This window comes from Gymnoscopelus braueri (genome assembly GCF_963280865.1).
Source record: "Gymnoscopelus braueri genome assembly, chromosome: 17".
NCBI lineage: Eukaryota > Metazoa > Chordata > Actinopteri > Myctophiformes > Myctophidae > Gymnoscopelus > Gymnoscopelus braueri.
In genome coordinates this window covers 25,074,728-25,097,161 of record NC_137617.1, presented here as the reverse complement: position 1 = coordinate 25,097,161, position 22,434 = coordinate 25,074,728, and the positions used below count along the sequence as shown (strand labels likewise).

Genomic DNA, 22,434 nt, shown 5'->3' with positions numbered 1-22,434 from the left:
AGACAGACAGACAGACAGACAGACACACAAGCACACACACACACACACACACACACACACACGCACGCACGCACGCACGCACACACACACACACACACACACACACACACACACACACACACACACACACACACACACACACACACACACACACACACACACACACACACACACACAAGCACACAAGCACGCACGTGTGTTTCATTCCATCAAAGGAAATAAAAGCAAACGTTTTAGTGGCCTTTTTTTAGAATGTGCTTGGGGAGGGGAAGCATAGGCACTAGGACCCAGTAGGCCTGCATGTGAAACCATCTCATTGCCAGAAGGTGGTGACTATGAGGCAAGCTCACAACGAACCAACTGAACTGACTGGTTAGCGCCAAGAGAGGAGGTAACGGTTGAAACAAGCAAGAGTCAAACACTACCAGAGTCCCGCTGGAGTATTAAGGGACAAAAACAGACAGATTGCAATGTGGCGACACAATTAAGGAATGCTCCACGAATTTGAAAGGACTAGAACTAGTGTAGTTGTGTCCACGCAAGCGGGAGAGTGCAATGGTTATTATGAATGGAATGGAATGGAAATCCCTTTCACTACGCGCTGCTGAATTTGGGTCATGTGGAGAATAATCGGGGAACCTCATTCATTGCCTTGGGTTCACGCCATCCATCCCGCACGAGTGAGTTGATGATTCTGAAGAGGCGATTCGTTTACTAGCACACCGACTAGGGAGCATCAGTCAGAAGCGCGCCTTTTACGCACGGATGTACGGGCAATAGAAGCAGCACCGTAGAGACAAACAAAACAAAGACATGTGCCATTTAAGATTAGCCATCACGGACAGAAAGACAACACTGAAGCCAACGTGATCTTGTTTTCTGCCGCTCATATTCCTAAAAACCTACAGTCATTTAAGATCAATTCACGCATTATTATACCCTGTATGCGTAACGCTGTAAAAAAAAAAAACGAATATTTTGAAAACAACAACCGCCCATCGTCTGCAGACACAGTACCAGTGGATCAGTTGGTGGCGAGCAGAGCGCAGGTGACCTGCGCGCCGCTCGGATGCAGGACCATGGAGGAGAGAGGCAGGTCGCCAGCAGGTGAGTGATGACACCCTCAGAGAAGGATGAATGCCCTGGTCCTCTAAAACTAGGTCATATACAACATAGGTACCAATAGAAGACATGACAGGCAAACGTTGATCAAAATAACAATTCTTCTACATTCTAATCTAATCTCTAATTGTGTAGACTTCTTGTAATTTAAGTAATGCTGATGTTTAACAATCATTTTATTTAGCGTAAAATGAAACCAAATGGACCCGTAAGGATCCATTCTGGGTTTTTTTTACGCTCTCAAGAGTTAAAGATTTACCTTATAAGGGTCCATTTGGCTACCAACTCTCAATCATTTAGCTGGGGACCACCTGAAACCCCCTCAAGGACCACTGGTGGTCCCCGGACCACTGGTTGAGAACCACTGGCCACTGGCCATTCCATGTTGACCTTGAAAAAAGCCCAAAATTACACACTTTGTTTTGAGCCAAATCAATAGGAGGGGTTGTGCAGGGTCAGCTACACTACACACAAAATGTAGCACCATTTGCTGCAAATTGTAAATGCATTCACTTCCATAAAATACGTTATCCTGTCCTGAATTTAGCATATGTTTTCCATGCCTGAACTTTGAGCCCAGCTTTCTAACCACATGAACCCTAGCGTCCCCATTCTTGGGGTGAGCAGTCGGTGAAAAAAAGCCGATCAACAAGCTTGCAGCTTCATGTAGCTGTGAGCTTGTAGATCGGCTATTTTCGGCACAGAGATTTGGTGTAGAGGGGAAAAGGAGGGGGATTATAGCAAGTGAATGTAGCCTATATGCCTAATATGTAATGAATAAGTCAATAGACTATCTTTTAAAGAGAGAATGTATCCCAGTATAAAAAACGCAACCTACAGTCAAGTAAAGGCTACTGTATGTTCTTTGGTATTTTAAGCTAAAATGTTGATAGTTAACTATCAACCTTTGCCATCACTATTCACTCTACTTGCCAATACAGATACATTGTTAATTTTGTCATGTGGAAGGTGGTAATGTAGTAATGTAGTAATGTAGTAATTCAGTATGAAGGCCTTTAGATCAACCGAGAGGGCACTCAGCACTCACTAATGCATTTAAATATGTAGCACTAGATATTGAGGTAACCCTATGAAAGCAGTCAGAAAAGCTGGGTGGCTGCCTGGTAATGGACTCTAAATGAAAGATGATGATAGTCTGCACAGATGGATTTCCTTTTGGTTAGAAAACATTTTATTGCTTCAAAATAACTAGAAGTGATGGCTGTGACCTTTACAACAACAGCATTTACATGTTTTTTCCAGAGCATCCAAAATACAAGTGAAATTCCTCATCAAAGTTATCTTGCCTTTATTACACATGCCAGATATTATTACCTCATTGAACAAAGTTAGTGTATCGTCTGCTTCATACAAAAGCCACTGCTGCTATTTTAGGCTGTTTGTCCTACATTACAGAAGGCATCTTGTTTCACCCAAGATGCCAGAAAAGAGCCACACTACATAATTAATAACTCTGCAATTTTATATTGTAGGCTTGCTATCCTGTTAACATTATACAGTAATAGTGTGAACAGTGCTGTGTTTGCTTGGCAGCGCAGGGCACTTGGGTCGTCACGCACACACACACACACACACACACACACACACACACACACACACACACACACACACACACACACACACATGCTCACGCAGACATGCACGAAAATGCAACAATCAACAAAGAAATTAAGCGATGACACATAGGGCTGGTGGCTGTTTTTCAGGATTACATACTTAATGGCAGGTGAAGCAATGCTTCACAACACGGGTTGAGAGAGAGAGATACTCAGAGAAAGAAAGGGAGCGCAAGAGAAAACGAGACAGAGTGATGGGGAGCGGAGTAACGGATGGGGTTGAAGCCGAGTGGATTGGATTGCAGCCCTGGGCTCAGCATTCTTAACAATCAACATCAGGGTATTCTGCTCCAGTCAGCGGCTATGCTGTATGAACAGGGTAGAGGATCCCGTAACCATGGTCATATATCATAGTTTGCATCAGTTACAGCGATCCCCCTTAATAGTGCTTTGCCATCATTCAACATCCCCCATGTAGTTAACGGGGAAGCCAGCCTCCTGTGCTGTCTGCGTGACTTAATTAAGGAGGGATGTTTTGGTTATTGTCAGATGTCTTTCTCTTTCTGTTTATGTCCTCTCATGAATATTCCCAATTAGAAGCCTACTGATGGGGTTGGGGGGTACATCATGTTCCCAGGGCAGCTTAGCGTATTTATGTTCCATTGCGACAAATTACATGATCACTCTGACCATAATGATAATGATAATTATTATCATCATCAACCTTTGGCACGGTCCCTGCGAGGAGTTGTTTACAGTACCACCTCTTTAACAATTTGAAGTTGTGAGACAGGGTCTGGTAACCAGTAATGATGACAGATGCTACAGTTATGTCTCTATTTTCCTTTAGCAGTTTTGCAGTAGCTTCATTTTATATTGTGGTAAACATGGTCCAGTGTCCCGGTAATGTAGCAACAAAACTCTATTCTCAGACTGTCTTTGAATCCTCCGTGGTTGTTTAACCTTGGGTTATAGCTTCACATCTGCTGGTTTGTCCAGGCAGGGGTGACTGCCTGCCTGGCTGGCTGGTGTGTGTGTACGCGCGCACACGCACGTGTGTGCGCGCGTGTGTGTGTGTGTGTGTGTGTGAGAGAGAGAGAGAGAGAAAGAGAGATGGACATTTCAGCAGGTGGCATTTTTGCAGGGTGTTTAACAAAGAGAAAGAGTTGATGGGAGTCTAAGGAGAGGAAAAGCAAGACAAACCAGGGTGTGTGGGGTGTCTGGGGGGCTGGGTGGTGTCGCGTGGTCACACAGCATGCACAGCCCTAGCAGGAGGTCTTGCTAAGATGGAGAGCTGGGATGGACTGGAGGGAGGATGATTTGCCAAAGTGTGTGGCTGCGAGTTCACTAGCTCTCTCCTCTTTCCCCTCTTCTTTTTGTTGTTGTTGTTGTTCTTCTTCTTCTCCTCCTCCTCCTCATTGTTGTTGTTGCTCTTCTTATGTGATATTCAGTGGCTTAAAGGTGGATGACTCAGTTATTTACTCCTGAGCGGGTGACTGCTGAGGCAAATGAAACTGGCTTGTGTGAGGAGACCCCGACTGGCTTTCCACTGAGCCTGGCACACAGTAAAATCCTCAGAGGTAATTTAACTCTGAGTTTATTTCTAAGTAAGTAAAATACAGACTAAAGTTGCTTGTTTCTACTCTGACTCATAACCGCAGGTTCATACTAGGCTGCAGAGGTTATTTTCTTAGCTATTATTCTATTGCTTATTTTACAGGGTTTAATTTTTTTCCTGTACAAATATTTTCCATAAATCAAAAAAAAAAATATATATATATATATATTTTAGTTTTTTAATCGACTGACGCAATCGTAGTTGCACCCAGTGACAACATAGAAACAGAAAGACAAGCAGACAGTGTCTGCATTGTGTACTGTATGTCTGCATTGTGTGTGTTCAAATGTTTGAACACACATTGAGACAATATCAATCACAATGTGGTTCAGCTGTTGTGTCTGATTTGACCCAGATGTCTGACACACATAATTGGACACCGGTCTTCACCGGTCTTGGACGTCGATCTTCACTGATAACGAGTCCTCCACAGCCATGAAAGTAGCCAGTCCATTAGTTCTGCATCGAGAGGCAGGAGAGATGCAAAGCAGACGCTGCAATCTAATTATTTATTTCATTAGTCCACTATTTACATTTCTCATGAATAGAGGAGAAAATTAAAGAGGATGAGGAGGAGGGAGGGCTTGACCTCTGTAGTGATGAAGAGGATCACCACATTCTAAGGATGATTAATCGATTAATTTGTTTAATTGTGATTAATTGCTTTTCTTGCCATTTGTCGTACCCGTAGTTTAGGACACAGCTCTCTATGTCTGTGAGCATGCGCAGTGTAAGCACATATTTATGACTTGTAGATTTGTTAGATTGTGGTCGAAAATGCCTACATTTCCAGGGTTTTTGTACAAGATGTTACACTACCGTTACTGTTGTTACCCCATAACTCATTGTCTCTGCCAGGTAGACATTTTTTTATTTTACTCCTACAGATTTTGTCCAAACATCATGCAAATCACTCCACATTATCTCTATAGTCATGTGATCCAGACGGATCTGTCGGATTCTTCATATTCCATCCTGATTGAATAAGATTGGCTTCCAAAGTTTGCAGGTCGCAGGAGTGACCCGTTTTTAACAAAATGCCTCAAATCATTTACACAGCGTCCGATTGCTGAAACTTTGCATGCACACTCCCTAGAGCCCAAGGAAAAATCTCTGCCCCAAATGTTTCACATCGGCCAGTTATAGCGCCACCATGAGACAGATGTTTGAAAAAAAAAATTTTGTTACTACTCCTACAGATTTTTTCCAAACCTCATACAAATCGGTATACATTATCTCTGTGGTCATGTGATCAAGAACGTTACATTTATCATATTCCATTCAGATTGGCTTCAAAAGTTTGTGGGGGTGGCCGTTTTGCACAAAATGTCACACATCATGAAAGCAGTGCCCGATTGCTGGGAAACTTTGCACGCACATTCCCTCTAAGACAAGGAAGAACCTCCATCGCACGTTTTTTAAATCTCCTCATGGTGGCGCTACAACAGCCCACTTCACGTTTTGGCCTATAACTCTTGAACAATCAACATATTTTCCCCCTGAATTCCTTGGATCATGACGCATCTTATAGGCCCTGTTTGTGCCAGATGTTCTTCAAAACACACTTTTTTTCTACTGCTACAAATACTCACACAAATCGGTACACAATATCTCTGGGGTCATGTGATCAAGATGTATGAGTTAGATTTTTTAGATCCCATTCCAAGTTGCTATGACCAAAGTTTGCAGGGCCTGGGTTGGCAACCCGGCCTGGTGGAGACCCGATGTGCTCCGAGGAGCACACTTTTCTAGTTAGGACTTGCATTTACCACGTCCATTTCTTCAGCTACTTTCAGAAGGGAGCAAAATGTTAACAGTAGATTGGAATGTAACAGGGAGGCTACAATATCCTCTGCTCACTTTATTGTCTCCGCCAGGCCGAAAGGCATGGCGAGAGAGTATGTTTTACCCTCCGTCCGTCCGTCCGTCCGTCCGTCCGTCCGTCCGTCCGTCCGTCCGTGTGTCCTGTCCGTGTGTCCTGTCCGTGTGTTAGCAGCTAATCTCTGGCACCGTTGGCCCGGTCGCCTCGAAACTGTGCACACACACTCCCTGGATGCCAATTCAGAACCTCTGCCTCAAGTTTTTCACATGGGCCTGTTATAGCGCCACCTGGAGGCCGATTTGTGCAAAAGTCATTTTCTTTAATTACTCCTACAGATTTTATCCAAACGTCATGCAAATCGGTACACAGTATCTCTATAGTCATGTGATCAACACGGATCTGTCCGATTTCCCATATTCCATCCTCATTGGCTAAGGTTCGCTTCCAAAATTTTCAGGATTGGTCCGTTTTGAACAAAATGCCTCAAATCATGAACGCAGCTTGCGATTCCCACTAGGCCAAGGAAGGAATGCCACCCTTTTTCACATTGGCCTGTTATAGCGCCATCAGCAGGTCTAATTTAGCAAAACACATTTTTGGAACAAAATGCAGTGGCACCCTTTTCACATTGGCCTATTATAGCGCCACCAGGAGGCCAGAATAATGTACCTGACCTAGCGGAGACCTGTGCTCCGAGGAGCACTTTTTCTAGTTTTAGTTTTATTTTGCATAATCCTGTTTGAGGTCCATTACTTAGTGTTAATGGTTTTTAGTGGATGTTTTAGTGAACCTTTATAAGCATAAAGGTGGGCACTAAATTGTGTGAGTAGTGAGTACTCATATTACTAAGTAATGTTACATTTGCAGATCATTATGCCCATCTGCTCAGCCTGTTTTTATGCTAATGGTGTACCATTTGAGTTTTTTTTTTTTTTTTTACCATTTTAGGGTTTCTGGAAAATATGTCATTAATAAACATACATTAATAAATAAACATACATTTGCTTAAAGCAAACATATGTCCTCTGCCATGTTAATAAGAATAAAGACTAATAGTCCCTTTAAGGTACATTTTGAACAGATAATCTTTTTTGTATTAATTTGCGATTAATCGTGATTATCTATGAAAAAACATGTGATTAATCACGGTTATAAACAATTCTATATTTAAATTAATTAAACATATCAAATCAAATTGAATTGAATTTGTGAAATCAGACATGATTTAGGCCTAATCTATTCAAATGGTTTTGAGGTCAGAGATTTGAATACCCCGACCACTTTTGTTCTAATGTGCCATGCCTAACCACCGCAACACATACCTGTTTGACGTTCTTTTCAGGGATTAACAGATAACAGTATATTGTTGTATTATATTATGTTTACATGGCTTTACATGAATACCATCACATATGAAGCATAATACAATATCAAAGTCTGAAACAAACAGCCCAAGACCTTTACCTTTACAGAAGTTCTCTGTTCCTACAGTATGTAATAGTCAACATTTTGTATTCAATCTGCATGACGTCTGTGTATAGTGATGAATGCCATGTCAGAAGCAACCATGATTGCATTATTCATGCATTTTGCATTAGGGAGGTCAAATAGCTCGGTCGATATCTCAAGCAAACTATACGCCATCATAATCCCCATATGAGGTTCATATGACAGTGTGATGGATGAGAATTATCCACTTGAAGGCTCCATCTACATTCAATTAACTGGGGAAATGGTTCTCATGGTAATGCAATGGAGATTTAATTCCAATTACTTTTGCAAGTTCAGATGGCTCTCTCTTATCAGCACAACCTTTAAGCCGGGCTGAGTAGGCACTCAATTTTAATAGTCCTCATGTCAGGGAACAAGAACAATGGATAGACAATGTGACAAATGTGGAAGGCTAAAACAGCCTTGGTGCTCAAGTGCACAATAGAAGAATAGAATTCAAACATCCGACCTTCAGAGTTGAGGGGGAACTGAAACGAAATGGAAGGAACAGTAGCGAATGGGATCGCAGGACTGCTCCTTGCTCTCATCACTAGCTAAAATTTTATTGGAGAAAGGTCAGCGGGCTTCTTTAGCAGCCACTTCATGTACACATGGAGTCTTACGAGTGCCTGGAGTTTGTTTTGCTTAGTTTTTTGTTACAGATGCTTTATTTAAAAAAAATATGTTTTGCTGCACATGTTGGTTTAAAACGGTTACTGATTGAGAAAATACCAAAGGGGAATTAAGAATGTAGTACAGGTTCAAAATCCTCATTTTTATATGGGTTTGAGTCCATGTTACCTTGTTACTCTAGGTAGTTCAGAGGACTGGAGAGAGGAGAGGAGATGCCCATGTGCCTTTAGTTGAACACAACCACCAAGGCATGCTGAGGGTCCCAGCTGCTCCCTGTGGAGAGATAGGAATACAAAGGACCTTTGATAGAATGTCACTGCCAGCCTGATACACCGTCACTGCCAGACAGAAACACAAACACACACACACACACACAAACACACACACACACACACACACACACACACACACACACACACACACACACACAAACACACACACACACACACACACACACACACACACACACACACACACACACACACACACACACACACACACACACACACACACACACACACACACACACACACACACACACACACACACACACACACACACACTTCTCTTCTCACTCGCAAGCCTGCACAGACGCAAAGCTAACTTTATCCACGCACCTACAAAGTTCCTTCCACCTAGAAGCTCCCATTTTACGTCACTGCAACTGCAGAGAAGACCGTGATCTCCTGAGCACTCGTCATGTTTTTATTTTATTTAGGAATAATCAGTTTCTATGAGCGTCTGGGGGTATTCTCTTTCCTTCCGGGGGTGGGGTGCCTTTGTCTTTCTGGGAGCTGAGTAATGTGATTAAGCTCTGTGCCAAAGTGCTGTGCATTACGCCTGTGGAGCCTGAGCGCACGTACAGCCCGCCAAAGCTGGAGGAGTGCCAGTAAACAAATGGTGCCTCATCCTGTTCATTTCTGAGTGATGGAGGGGGGGTTCAGGCAGCAGGGTGGGTGGTCTTGGGAAATCTGGTCCCGGTCTATCTGTCAAGTTTAAATGTTTAATCCCCAAACTTGGAGCACAAACGAGGTTCTGAATAATGATGGGCACTTATGTTGACTTGCCGTGGGCTATATAAAATGGGCAGGCTACGATATTCATAACCTCTTATGCAACAGTCTTATTATGATACAGCCTTGGAGAATGCATGATCTTGGAAGATGCATACAGTAACACAGGGCACTGTTGTGTTCTCAGTGAGCTTTTTTTAAATGATTCTTGCTGCTAAGATTGGAGCCAAGAACACAAAGGAGAAAGCTTCTGTATGCTATTTTAGTTTCCTCCATGTAATTTATGCTGTGCCATTGATCATATTCTTACCACAAGCTAGCTGAGTAATGTGCAAACCTTTAAATTGCATTCCAGTTTGTAACACACTCCGAGTGGCTGTCTGAACAATGGCTTCATACAGCACCTCAGCTGCTATAAGGCATTTGTATAAAATCATTTTGTGACACAGGCAGCGGTGTACCAGTGTGTCTATTTATGGAATGAAAATGACAAGAGCAGACACGACTGATTGTGTATTCATGAATCAGCCATGCAGTTGCTGTTTCAATGTGACCAAGTAGTCATTATTGGTTAAGAGGAGAGTACAAAGGCTGGTTGGAGAAAGGAGAGAAAGGGTAGAATTGTCTGGGCTGGTCATGTGTCTTGTGTTTTTGTTTGTATGTGTTCTGTGGTGTGAATATAATGTGCATGTGTTTAGTAGAGACAGACACAGACTCAGTGGATGAGGTCATCACGTCTGTGCGTTAGATCAGCTTTTCTTAACAGTAAGCCCCTTTTTGGTGCAGGCGAGTACGTATTGCAACAAACCCTTTTCGTGAGTTAAATTAACTGTCATTCAACATCACCTGGTGTGACTGACCCAATCCTTAGCTTGCAACTTTCCTTTTGTTTTTCTTTCTTTTTTTTTCTTCTCGCGATTTGGGTCATTGTGCCCTATTTAATAGTGGGTATATCACAAAATCAGCAGTAACGTTTTTGCTGTGATTTTTCTTTAATTCAGCAAGTTGCTCAAAGCGACTTCTGTACAGCCCAAATGTGTTTAGCAGGCGGAACTAAATAATACCTTTTTTTTCCTGTCTGTCACAGTATCAATTGTACAGAAGTACATTTCAGTATGGCAATTTTGCAGAGAGCACGCACAGATAATCTGTGACATATGCTTTACCAGCAGGTACACACCTCGACTCTGTCAGCTTTTTCCATTTGTCAAACTTCCTACCGTTATTGATTTTCCAATAGTGCTCTGCCAGAAAGTGTTGATGTCTGAAGCTAGCCATGCAGGGAGCAGTGTCTGGGAGCTCTGGTGAAAACCATGTCGAGGGACAGGAAGTTCAATACATTTACCAAGAAAAACAACAAGCCAAGTCCCTGTTGATCCCGTCCCTGCATTGATCGCATGGAAATTAACATCTGTTGAAGAATGGTTAACTTAAGACTACATCCACAGAAATACATTTTGTTTTAAAATGCAGGACCTTTTCTTTTTCTTTTATCTTCCTTTTTTATTACAGCCAATAATGCTTTATTTGTTGCCTTTCCCCCACTTTTACACATTTCTGTGTTCCCACGGTACCCTACTTGCTCACCTGCCAGAGAAGAGCCCCCATCTCTTTCCTACTACTCCTGTTCTTCAACACCCCCTACTGACAGACCCCGCCCCAGCCCATAGGACTCTAGTGCAGCGACAAAGACCCCCCCCATCGTACAATGGCGCTATAACGCTCCACCAGTGGTTCAAAGTCGTTCCGCTCCTGGTGTAGTCTGTGCCCAAGTCTCCCTGTAGGATGTACTCTCATTTGGACACTCACACTGTAAACACAAGTTGCACACACATACACAAACACACAGGCGCACACTCACATGTGCAACATACAAGCCCTGACCATCACCTAACATGGACACATGTATGCACGCACGCATTAAAACTACTAATTTAACTCTTTTAAAAAATATATATCATTCTAATAAAGGTTCCTCTTTGTTGTACATCCTGTGCCTCTCCCGTCTCTCAGCGTGCCCCATAGCGTCAAGGCGAGCCTGTCGCTATCGCCGTCAGGGCCGGGTCGCGTGGCCAGTGGCGGACTTGGATCGCCTACATCTAAGACGGCCTACTGTGAAGGGGTGCCTGTGGAGGACATGCAGGCCTTGGCCATCACTACCCTGTCAGCAGCAGACGTAGCCAAACACTATGAGCACATCCGCGAGCTGGGCAAAGGCACCTATGGCAAGGTGGATCTGGTGGCGCATCGCACACAGGGTGAGGCATGGGTGAAGTGGGCATGGGTCAGAGGAGAGAGAATTCTCTCCTACAATGTATTCATTCCATGTTTTCATGTCTTTTGAAAGGGCTTTTTTTGTACAGTGTGACCTATTCTGTTCTTACATGGTTTATTTTATTTCTATTTTAATTACAATACAGTACATTTTGATCAGAATAGACAAATCAGAATTGCTCATAATATTGAAATAACTCCCATCCCAAGCACTGCAGAGAGAACTTTTTCGGAGCAGTAAAATAAAAATGGCTATGTTTGGATCTTTTGGTTTACTTTGGGAATGTTTGAGTATAATTGCCAGAGTGCTAGCTCAGGTTGAAGTGCCCTATAAAGAGTGCATTGTAAAGTCTTAGTAGAGTGAGAGGGCACTAAAGATTAAACGTGCTGTGTGAGCAGTGAGCACTCTAAAGCTTGTATATCAGCAGCTGTGTTAGTGAACAGCTGGTTCTGTGTGTGTGTGTGTGTGTGTGTGTGTGTGTGTGTGTGTGTGTGTGTGTGTGTGTGTGTGTGTGTGTGTGTGTGCGTGTGCGTGCGTGCGTGCGTGTGTGTGCGTGTGTGTGTGTACTTACGCGTGAGTGAGCACAAGTGAATGAACATAACAGCTGACATAAACTTGTAGCAGGATCTCCCCCTAACATTTGCTGCATCAGATAACAGATTGCTTGCAAATTCAGTAACTTGAGTAGAACTACTGTTATGTCAGCAACATTAAATTATTGTTTATTGACATACACTGCAAAATAAGGATTTTTCCTGATAATTAAATATAATGGTGTGTGTGTGCCTGCTTTTTGTTGTGTATGCGGTACTTTTCAGGCACCAAGATGGCCCTCAAATTTGTTACTAAAAACAAGACGAAGCTGAAGAGTTTCCTGCGGGAGTACAGTCTAACTGGATCACTCGGCTGCAGCCCATTCATCATCAAAATCCTGGATGTGCTCTTTGAAACTGAGGACAGCTACGTGTTTGGACAAGAATATGCCCCTGCTGGGGATCTGTTCGACATCATTCCCCCCCAGGTAGCTCCATCATGCATGCCCCCTGCTCTTCTTCCTCCCTTCCACCAGTCACCGTCCATCCTCAGCCAGAGCCACTCCATCCAATCCACCGCCATGTTCGGTGTGCTGCAGTTTAACAAGCTCTCCAGGGGACTGGAGCCTTGTTTCAGGCTCAGAGTTTCATGCGGTGCGGTGCTCTTGTCAGTGCGTTCCGGATGGTTCAGCCTTGATTTCAAGGTCCTCCTGCGGGTTTGTTAAAAATGAGAGCAATCTAATATTAGAACCTTTTGTTTCGCCATTCTGCTGTACACATCTCACTCTTTCGTCTGCACCCTCTCTTATTTTTTCTTTCTTTTAAGATATTTTTGGGGCTTTTTCTGCCTTTATTGATAGTGGATAGTGGAGATGGACAGGAAACAGGGAGAGAGAGATGGGGAGTGACACGCAGCAAATTTCGTCAGGATTGGGATTCAAACCCGCGACACATATAGGCATTAGAGCCTATATGTGGTATGCACCTGGACCGCTAGGCCAGCAGGCGCCCCCTATACACCCTCACTTAACCCGATTCTCAATCTATGCAACTACACCAATACAGTACAGCATGTGCATCTCTTTATTTATAATCTGTACTATCCTCCCTTCTCGTCCCTTTAATTTCTGCATACTTAAGCCTCCATTTATTCTTTGCTGTCTCCTCAACTTTCCGCCAGTTTCACATCCCCTGTTTTTCTCCTCTCTTCCTGTGATTTATCAAACCTCTCTCTCTCATGCTCTCTCTCTTTCTTATTTCCATCAGGTGGGACTGCCAGAGGAGATGGTGAAGCGCTGCATGCAGCAGCTGGGGCTGGCGCTGGACTTCATGCACAGCAAAAGCCTGGTCCACCGGGACGTCAAGCCCGAAAACGTCCTCCTCTTTGACCGCGAGTGCCGTCGCGTCAAGTTGGCTGACTTCGGCATGACCCGCCGAGTGGGCTGCCGCGTGAAGCGCGTTAGCGGCACCATCCCGTACACAGCGCCGGAGGTGTGCCGCGCCAGCCGATCTGAGGGGTTCCTAGTGACCACCAGTCTAGATGTGTGGGCGTTCGGCGTGCTGGTGTTCTGTATGCTGACGGGCAACTTCCCCTGGGAGGCGGCACTGCCGGCTGACGCCTTCTATGAGGAGTTCCGGCGCTGGCAGAAGGCTGGATGCCCTGCGGGCACTTACCCGTCTCAGTGGCGCCGCTTCACAGACGATGCGCTGCGCATGTTCCAGAGGCTGCTGTCTGCTGAGCCGGAGAAACGCTGCGGAGTCAAAGATGTCTTTTGCTTCGTCAAATACGAGCTGGTCAGTGAGCTCCGGCGGCGAGCGTCATGTCGGGCAAAGAGAGGAGAGAGGTCAAGCTCAGGGGTGTGTTTGGGGAGCTGTCCGTCCTCCACTCCATCACGCGTCAGTCATAGACTCACAGATCCATCCACCCCGCCAGGAACATCGTGCCTGCGCCCGGCACCACTTAAGCGCAGCGTCCTCTCAGACCCACTATCTCAGCGGGAGGACTCTGGTGGACAGCACCACTCCCCAGGCCGAGAGAAAAATAAGAGCCAGATGGTGATGGCCACAGCCATTGAGATCTGTGTGTGAGCGTATCAGCAGGATCAGTGGAGTCTGTGAGTCTTGTAAGGTGGTGAGGTGTTTTGAACATTGATATGGATGAGCCCAGTGCCGGATCCGGAGCTGCAGACAAAGGCATCATCAATCAATGGTCCACCATTCTGGACAATTTGTGACTGGCACACACCTTTAATGGTTTGATTCCCTTAGCTAAGAGGGCAGTCCACTGATGTTGTTTTTTTTTCAGCTACTCATGGTGCCATTTTGTGCTTTTGTTCGAACACTGTAGCAGTACTAATAATTACAGAATTAGGCACAATGATAACCTTTTCGAAACAGTGCATTTAGCAAAAAAGTACACTATCACAGACAAGTCAGCATCTATACTCTCTTTTCTCAATCACTACTAGGTCTACATCTCTCTTTACTTCTCTAGTCGTTCTAGTACTTCTTCTCTACAAATGCAAGCCTTGGGGAGAACCAAACTACAGATGGCCAGGTACTACTCTGCAGTAAAGAGGCCTGTGATCTTAGGATAAACTGACATATTTAAGTACGTTTGACTGCCATATCTCAGCACAAATGGGCCCCTCAAATGCATGAAAATGAATAGATAATGGGGGAGAGAGGACATATCTTTCAAGGGATAAAAGTTCAAAAATAAATCTTAATGTAGCAGTTTTTCTTTGATGTTTGATCGCTACAAGTCTGGACTGAGGCAGACATTTGATGTCAGGCATCATCTCAGGACATTTCAGCAGGTCATTTCCTGTCTCACGCTTCTAATCTTCTAAAGGTCAAAAGTTACTTACTGATCCATTATTTCCAAGGAAAACCAATGGCTGACGGGAACAATGATGTTTTGAACTGCCGTCAGCGACATTCATCTTGATGTCCTTGGAGGCCATGTTACACAGTAGAATACAGGGATTATTTGTTTTTGGAGTGTGAAGCACCATGAGGGGAAGAAATGTTTTCTACCTGGTGAGTGTGTGTGTGTGTGTGTGTGTGTGTGTGTGTGTGTGTGTGTGTGTGTGTGTGTGTGTGTGTGTGTGAGTGTGAGTGTGAGTGTGAGTGTGAGTGTGAGTGTGAGTGTGTGTGTGTGTGTGTGTGTGTGTGTGTGTGTGTGTGTGTGTGTGTTTAAACTGCTAAAGCACAAGATTTTGTAATGCATAAGAGATCTCAAAAGAAAAAACATCGACTTTATACTGTAAATATATATTTGAAAAAAGTATACAATTGGCACACTTAAATGTTTCAGCAGTGGAACATGTGAGTGTGCAGATTCTATTCGTTTTTCTGACCTTTTCCTAACCCAGAACCCCGACATGTGATGTGCATAGCTTTTTACCATAAATATTTAACAGGTCCAACGGTACACGGTAATGTCAGGTAAGTCAACCATGTAGCTCTACTTTCTAAGGGAAAAGGGGTTATAGAGTTTGCACACAGCAAAATCCTGACAATTTAGTTCTGAGATGAACATGGCACTGGCCAGCAAGCCCCGTGGGCATGCAATGCCAAATTCAGGACAGTCATGGACAAACTGCAATGGTGCACGAGGAAAGGCTGACCATTGCACAATGAGCTTCAACATGTGCTTGTTACACTCTCAGAGCTAGATTAACACTCTGGATTTCCCTGTGCAGTTGTTGTTGTTGGGGGCGGGTGGGGAATTCATTGGATGTAGCAACAGAATATAACAATATGTACAGTATATCAAAATTTATGAAAGCGTAGTTTAGAGATTAAGTTCACACGGTACAGATTTCTGCAGATTTCCAGGATTGATCCATGCAGTTCTTGCACTGTATACAGTAGGTGCCATTCGTTTTCTCCCTTTCCCTGAATCACCATAACCTCATTTCCTGTATCTTATCAGCGGTGCCTCCTGGTCATCAATAAGCTGCGCCCGCTCTATCTTTGTGTCAGTAGAATTCCATCAATTAAAGCAAAAAGCCCACTGTGCAGAGTGGTGGCAACGCCACTGGAGGTCAGAACCCCTTGCTTTGTTTCTCTCTCTCTCGCCTCGTCTGCTCACCTTCATCTGCCCTCCACTCCGACCTCTCTCATGCGTTTCTCACTTGAATAGCACACAGAGCCCAGCCATATGTTGGAGGGGTTAATGACCTCTGTTATAAGCCTCTGCGCCTGCTGGAGTCCGGATTATTGATCCTGGTCTGTGCTGTGCTTTGCAAGAGCCCCCTCTCTCAAAGAGTTACATTATAACATAAGCATCTGCAAGGCACAGTTTATTCCGCTTGAACGCTTCATTCGGCGATCATCACCATTGTTTTCCTTACTTTGTTACTATCAATTCAGCCAGTTAGCTGTGTGTGTGTGTGTGTGTGTGTGTGTGTGTGTGTGTGTGTGTGTGTGTGTGTGTGTGTGTGTGTGTGTGTGTGTGTGTGTGTGTGTGTGTGTGTGTGTGTGTGTGTGTGTGTGTGTGTGTGTGTGTGTGTGTGTGTGTGTGTGTGTGTACCCGCCTATGTATTGGAATTGATTATAGGATTCCACTCTCTGTTTACCTCATGCACTCTTCCCCTGACAGTCCATCAGCTCTGTTGCTGTAGTGACATGTGTAAGTGCTCCTCTGTTTCACAGCCATCTCCTCTTCCCTTCACACTCACTCTGATCTATAATAAACTGGGTTGCTGATGATTGTAATCATGTAAAGACCATACCAGTCTAATTATGCCTATCTTAATTGAAATCTTACTTACATTTTTTATGTACAGTATAAGTCTATGAAAAAAATGGTTGAGGTTTATGTAAACTATGTGGCCGATGTACAATGGACAATGTGTTGTAACACCGGTACGCCTAGAGTCCTTTAAGAAGGTACCCACCACAAAGCTTGGTAATTCCCAGCTTATCGATAATAATTATGATATACTTGAACATCATTTATACAAGCTCAATACATTTTAAATTGACGATCTCTAAATTATTTTATTTCAAATATCGGATGAACTAAACAGCTGTTAGCTTGCTGGATGGCTAAATTGGATTGTTTAGCTACAGATCAGAATCATTTGGCAATACCCACTGTAATTAAAAGATTAAAAGATAGGCTAACCATTCAAAAATACAGTGATAAAGTGATAAAACACTTACAGTAATTCTTATGTTGCTGTTATTGTGTTTTACTAAATCAGTTTCTTAAAATGGTCTCATAACCATATGCTGCATGTTGTATTGTAGATCATTGTATGCACATTATTAGGTCTAATTCTTAGATTAGATGTGCTACACACAGCAACACAATTCTACAGATATAGATTTGAGACTTTATTTTTTTGTTGTGCATCATTCACCATCTTCTCTTCAGTCTGAAATGGTCTTATCCAGTGATTCTCAACCTTTGTCTGGATCAGGGCCCGTGCGCTTAAAATCCTGTTAGTGGCCCACTCATCTGACCACTTACTTAACGTGTTAAGTGGTCAGATGGGTGGACTGCATGCATTTTCAGGGCATTTTTATGTTTTATGATCTATCAATCGATTGTGTTGTGGCTTGGATGAGTGGAACTAATGTCCCTAAAGTCCCCATTTATCCGTATCACAATTAAACTCATTTTTCAAGGTTTTAAAGAAAGAATGCTACGATTATTTTTTTTTAACATACTTTTCTTTATTAGTGTAATACTATCATTCAAATCTTAGTGTTTTGTACATTATTTGCTAAATGATATGTTGCCCACCTCAGGTTGAGAATCGCTGGTCGCTGATCAACCATAACCCAAAGACCTGACAGTATGTTGACTGTTACCACTCTCCTAATGTGACCCCTTTTTCACTTCATCCACGAGATGTGTACCAGACAGGTATTTTGTTGGTGGAAAACTAGTCCCTCAGTAGATTGTAGGAATGTTGAAGTAGTCCTGCCTTATGTCTTAATACTTCTGTCTGTGCAATAATGTACATGTAGAATCAACATGGTAGATAAAGACAGGGTTAGAGTAGATAGACCTAAAAGTGATTCATAGTGAGTGCATATACCACTTGACGAGTGAGTTTTAATATGAGCTCTCTCTGCTTTGTGAAATAACCATGTGCATCCCGACACTGTTATTATGAGTCGTCACAAGTGCAATGCTGTTTGCCATGGACTGATGAGATAGAAATCGATGAATATTGCGAGTATTGCATAATGTCAAACAAAAAAGATGTTATTTTAGCTCTAGAGAGTAGCCTCCCCTTTACCTCAGTCCTGTCTTGATCCAACATGTTGGTTTTTCTGCCAGCAAGTATTGTATAGCCTAATGTAGATATACTGTATCATGTCTTTAACACAAAGGAAGAAATAAAATGTTTAATATATGTTCAAATAAATTTGTGTACTTGAACTTGCTGCTCCTGAGCATTATTGTTTGCCATGTGAAAATATGCTTTCATTTTATGGTCAATCCAGCACAACACTTAAGTTCATGTGATTTCCCAAGGCTTTGGTTTGCTATGCTAACTGAACCTAACCTCCGAGACTACTCTAATAAGCTGACGTCCAATTAACATGAAAGGAGGTGATCTTTTTTGTTGTTGTGATCACATGATTTCTGGGTATACTCTTCTTCGGTGGTGCTTGGATCATTCACAGGCTGCTGAACATATAAAGGTAGACGCCTCCTTCGGCTCTGAGGCATTCGTATCTCGGGCGCCATTTTAGAGGAGGCAAGCTTCCGCGTGTGTCACAGAAGGGGGCGTTCGGTAGGCCAATCAGAGGCAGGTGGGGGCGGGTCTTTTCGTAAGAGGCAGCCGCGCAGCAAAAGTCAGTTAGACGCGCTGTGATTGGCCAGTAGTCTACGCGCTGTGATTGTCCAGTAGTCAACGTTCTGTGATTAGCCAGTAGTCTATGCGCTGTGATTGGCCAGTAGTCAACGCACTGTGATTGGCCAGTAGTCTACGCACTGTGATTGGCCAGTAGTCAATGCGCTGTGATTGGCCAGTAGCCACTTTGAATTGCCTTGCTTGCCTCCTCTAAAATGGCGACCACGATACAAGTCGCTCCAACGAACTGCAGAGGCCATTGAGGTATCTAGGTATCTATACCCATGCTGCGGAGCACCTGTGTCTCAAGGGCGCGGCGCACCAGTGTCTTAAGGGTCCAGTGCTCAAACTCAATCCGGTCTGGATCATCATAAAAACTTGTTACACGTTGCACGTTAAAGGTCCTCATCAAAGACTCCGTTCTATTGCTGTTGGTAGTCATGGCTCTCAGTTCCCACCTGATGTCGTGAGGGAGTTCAGACTGCTCCGCACCGTACTGAATAACTGCTAGCTTACATAACGTCTTCAGGCTAGGACTTAAGTCTAGGATATACAGGTCATCATTGTGTGAGAAGTCACCTTTGTCTCCCCCAAAGAGGATGATACGATCTTCCACCGTGCAACAACAGCACTTTGAATTATAGAATGGTTTCCTTTTGGACTCGACCTTCGTCCAGGAAAAGGTCTCTGGATTGAATTTCCACAGGCAACTTAAGGTAGATTCCCTGTTTTCACCAGCAATTATGTACAGCTCTCCATTGTAGGCAAGGGCTGAATGGAAATGGAATGGAAAAAGCTGTGCAGAAGGTGTGTTGAGCCAGCAGTTGGTCTCTGTGTCTAACACTCTGATGCAGTTGTAGTACTGACCCCCCCGACCCCCCTGGCCCCCAAATACAAACATATTTGTCCCGATGATGGTGGCAGAGTGACGTTCTGAAGCAGGTGGTGGAGGTCCTCTGGTGTTAATTAAAGACCAGACCATCGTGGTGGTGTCCAACATGTAGGTGTCATTAGTGTGTCCAGTCTCAGAGAGGTATCCTCCATGGATAAACATGACCTTCCCCAAGACACAGGCTGAGTGGTTCCTCCTCTCCCCTGGAACAGTCCCTGACACCCTGGGTTTGAACCATCTGTGGGTGTCGACGTCAAATGCATAAAGCACGTTTCCGTAACGAGACCCTCCCCAGATGTAGACAACATATTCTATCGGCACAGCTGTGTGGCCCTCATGCTGGATACTCCTGCCCCCTCTGAAACCCATGCCCCCCCATGGGTATGGGGGGGCATGGGTAGTTACCGGGGCCAACTTCCTCCAACGTAAAGACACTGTGTTGAAAACATGGGTATAAATCGTAGTGTTTCCGGGGACATGACGCTCCATTTCAAAGGCGTACACCTCATGCTTCACTGCGGTAGCAGCAAAACGGGATCCTTTCGGTCCTCCGTTCACAAGGACCGTCCAGCGGAACATTTCTCCCACTATAAATCTGTCTGGATCTGTAAAGACTCGCTCTGAACAACAACAAACTGGAGTCCTAATGTGTGTGTTTATCGCTTATATTGCTTCAGTGGCACAAAATGTCACGCAATGCTTGGCCAATCCACAAAGCATGACAGCCTCAGCCTCTTCCACCCCGCTCCTTATATGGGCATCTCGGCCTGCTCCATATACGGGTATCTTGTATATCGTCTCTGTCGGGTGGGAAACCTCATACATCCAAAACTGTTACTTTTCAGGATTCAAATTCAAAAGTAGAAGATCTACAAGCTCGAAACGCGTCTCGTTTCCATCTTGTAGATCTGCTACTTTTGATGCTTTTGTGTGACGCTGTAGTATGATCAAGTAGGGCGTTAAAGGGTTAGTTCAAAAAATCAAAATCAAAATTTTTCTATGGATTAGTTTTTTTGTTTTTGTCGCATTCCTAAGCCAATAATTTGATGACCAGCGGGCCGGTAGGCAGCGGTTCCGGTAGGAGACACAAAGGAGACTCTTTGTGTCTCCTACCGGAACCGCTGCCGGTCATCAAACTATTAGCTTAGGAATGCGACAAAAACTAAAAAATATCCATGAATTTAAGTCTCCATGGGGTTACTAGTAGATAGAAAAAAAGTCGTTTTGGGGGTGAACTATCCTTTTAAAATACTGTAGATATGAGTTATCTTGCACCCTCGAAAACAAATGAGTTGAAGGACAGAGCGAATATGGCACAGATAGGAACACAATATCAACTCCACCCACCCCTATTTCATTGTGTTATGGTTGTTGAGGAGTTTGGGCTGGAACATAATGGGCCGGAGTTTAGACATGCTGTGATATATCCTTCTGCCGCCAAGCCTAATCAGTTCAGACAGTGCAGAAGAAACGAAAGGTCAGCCGGGGCTCTGTCCTGTTCTCCGCTGTTAAAAGGGCCGCTACAGTTCTGCCACTGCAGGCTTCTGCACTGCTTAATTGCAAAAGGCATTCCATAGCACATGTCTTCACGCTGGAGAGAGAAATGGAAGCCATTGGAATCAGGCAATGACAGAGGTTCGTGAGCTGAGGCATTACATTTAAGTTGGATTGAGTTTGCAGGTTCTGTGTAGATAGTGGGTATAACCCACAGCTTTAAGAAGATCTTAGACTAAGCCAGATGTGCTACACGTTACAGGTCCTCATCAAAGACTCCGTTCTATTGCTGTTGGTAGTCATGGCTCTCAGTTCCCACCTGATGTCGTGAGGGAGTTCAGACTGCTCCGCACCGTACTGAATAACTGCTAGCTTACATAACGTCTTCAGGCTAGGACTTAAGTCTAGGATATACAGGTCATCATTGCGTGAGAAGTCACCTTTGTCTCCCCCAAAGAGGATGATACGATCTTCCACCGTGCAACAACAGCACTTTGAATTATAGAATGGTTTCCTTTTGGACTCGACCTTCGTCCAGGAAAAGGTCTCTGGATTGAATTTCCACAGGCAACTTAAGGCAGATTCCCTGTTTTCACCAGCAATTATGTACAGCTCTCCATTGTAGGCAAGGGCTGAATGGAAATGGAATGGAAAAAGCTGTGCAGAAGGTGTGTTGAGCCAGCAGTTGGTCTCTGTGTCTAACACTCTGATGCAGTTGTAGTACTGACCCCCCCGACCCCCCTGGCCCCCAAATACAAACATATTTGTCCCGATGATGGTGGCAGAGTGACGTTCTGAAGCAGGTGGTGGAGGTCCTCTGGTGTCAATTAAAGACCAGACCATCGTGGTGGTGTCCAACATGTAGGTGTCATTAGTGTGTCCAGTCTCAGAGAGGTGTCCTCCATGGATAAACATGACCTTCCCCAAGACACAGGCTGAGTGGTTCCTCCTCTCCCCTGGAACAGTCCCTGACACCCTGGGTTTGAACCATCTGTGGGTGTCGACGTCAAATGCATAAAGCACGTTTCCGTAACGAGACCCTCCCCAGATGTAGACGATATATTCTATCGTCACAGCTGTGTGGCCCTCATGCATGATAGTCTTGCCCCCTCTGAAACCCATGCCCCCCCATGGGCATGG

The 22,434-nt window shown here is 44.1% G+C and overlaps 1 protein-coding gene across 1 annotated transcript; it reads left to right on the top strand.

Moving 5' to 3' along the window:
• The first annotated feature begins 866 nt into the window (after window positions 1-866).
• Window positions 867-14,236, top strand: sbk1 (SH3 domain binding kinase 1). The gene is made up of 4 exons (XM_080455111.1): window positions 867-1,107; window positions 11,290-11,534; window positions 12,370-12,572; window positions 13,351-14,236. The coding sequence occupies exons 1-4, from the start codon at window positions 1,070-1,072 to the stop codon at window positions 14,170-14,172; spliced, it is 1,308 nt and encodes a 435-aa protein (XP_080311237.1). The 5' UTR covers window positions 867-1,069; the 3' UTR covers window positions 14,173-14,236.
• The last annotated feature ends 8,198 nt before the right edge of the window (window positions 14,237-22,434 follow it).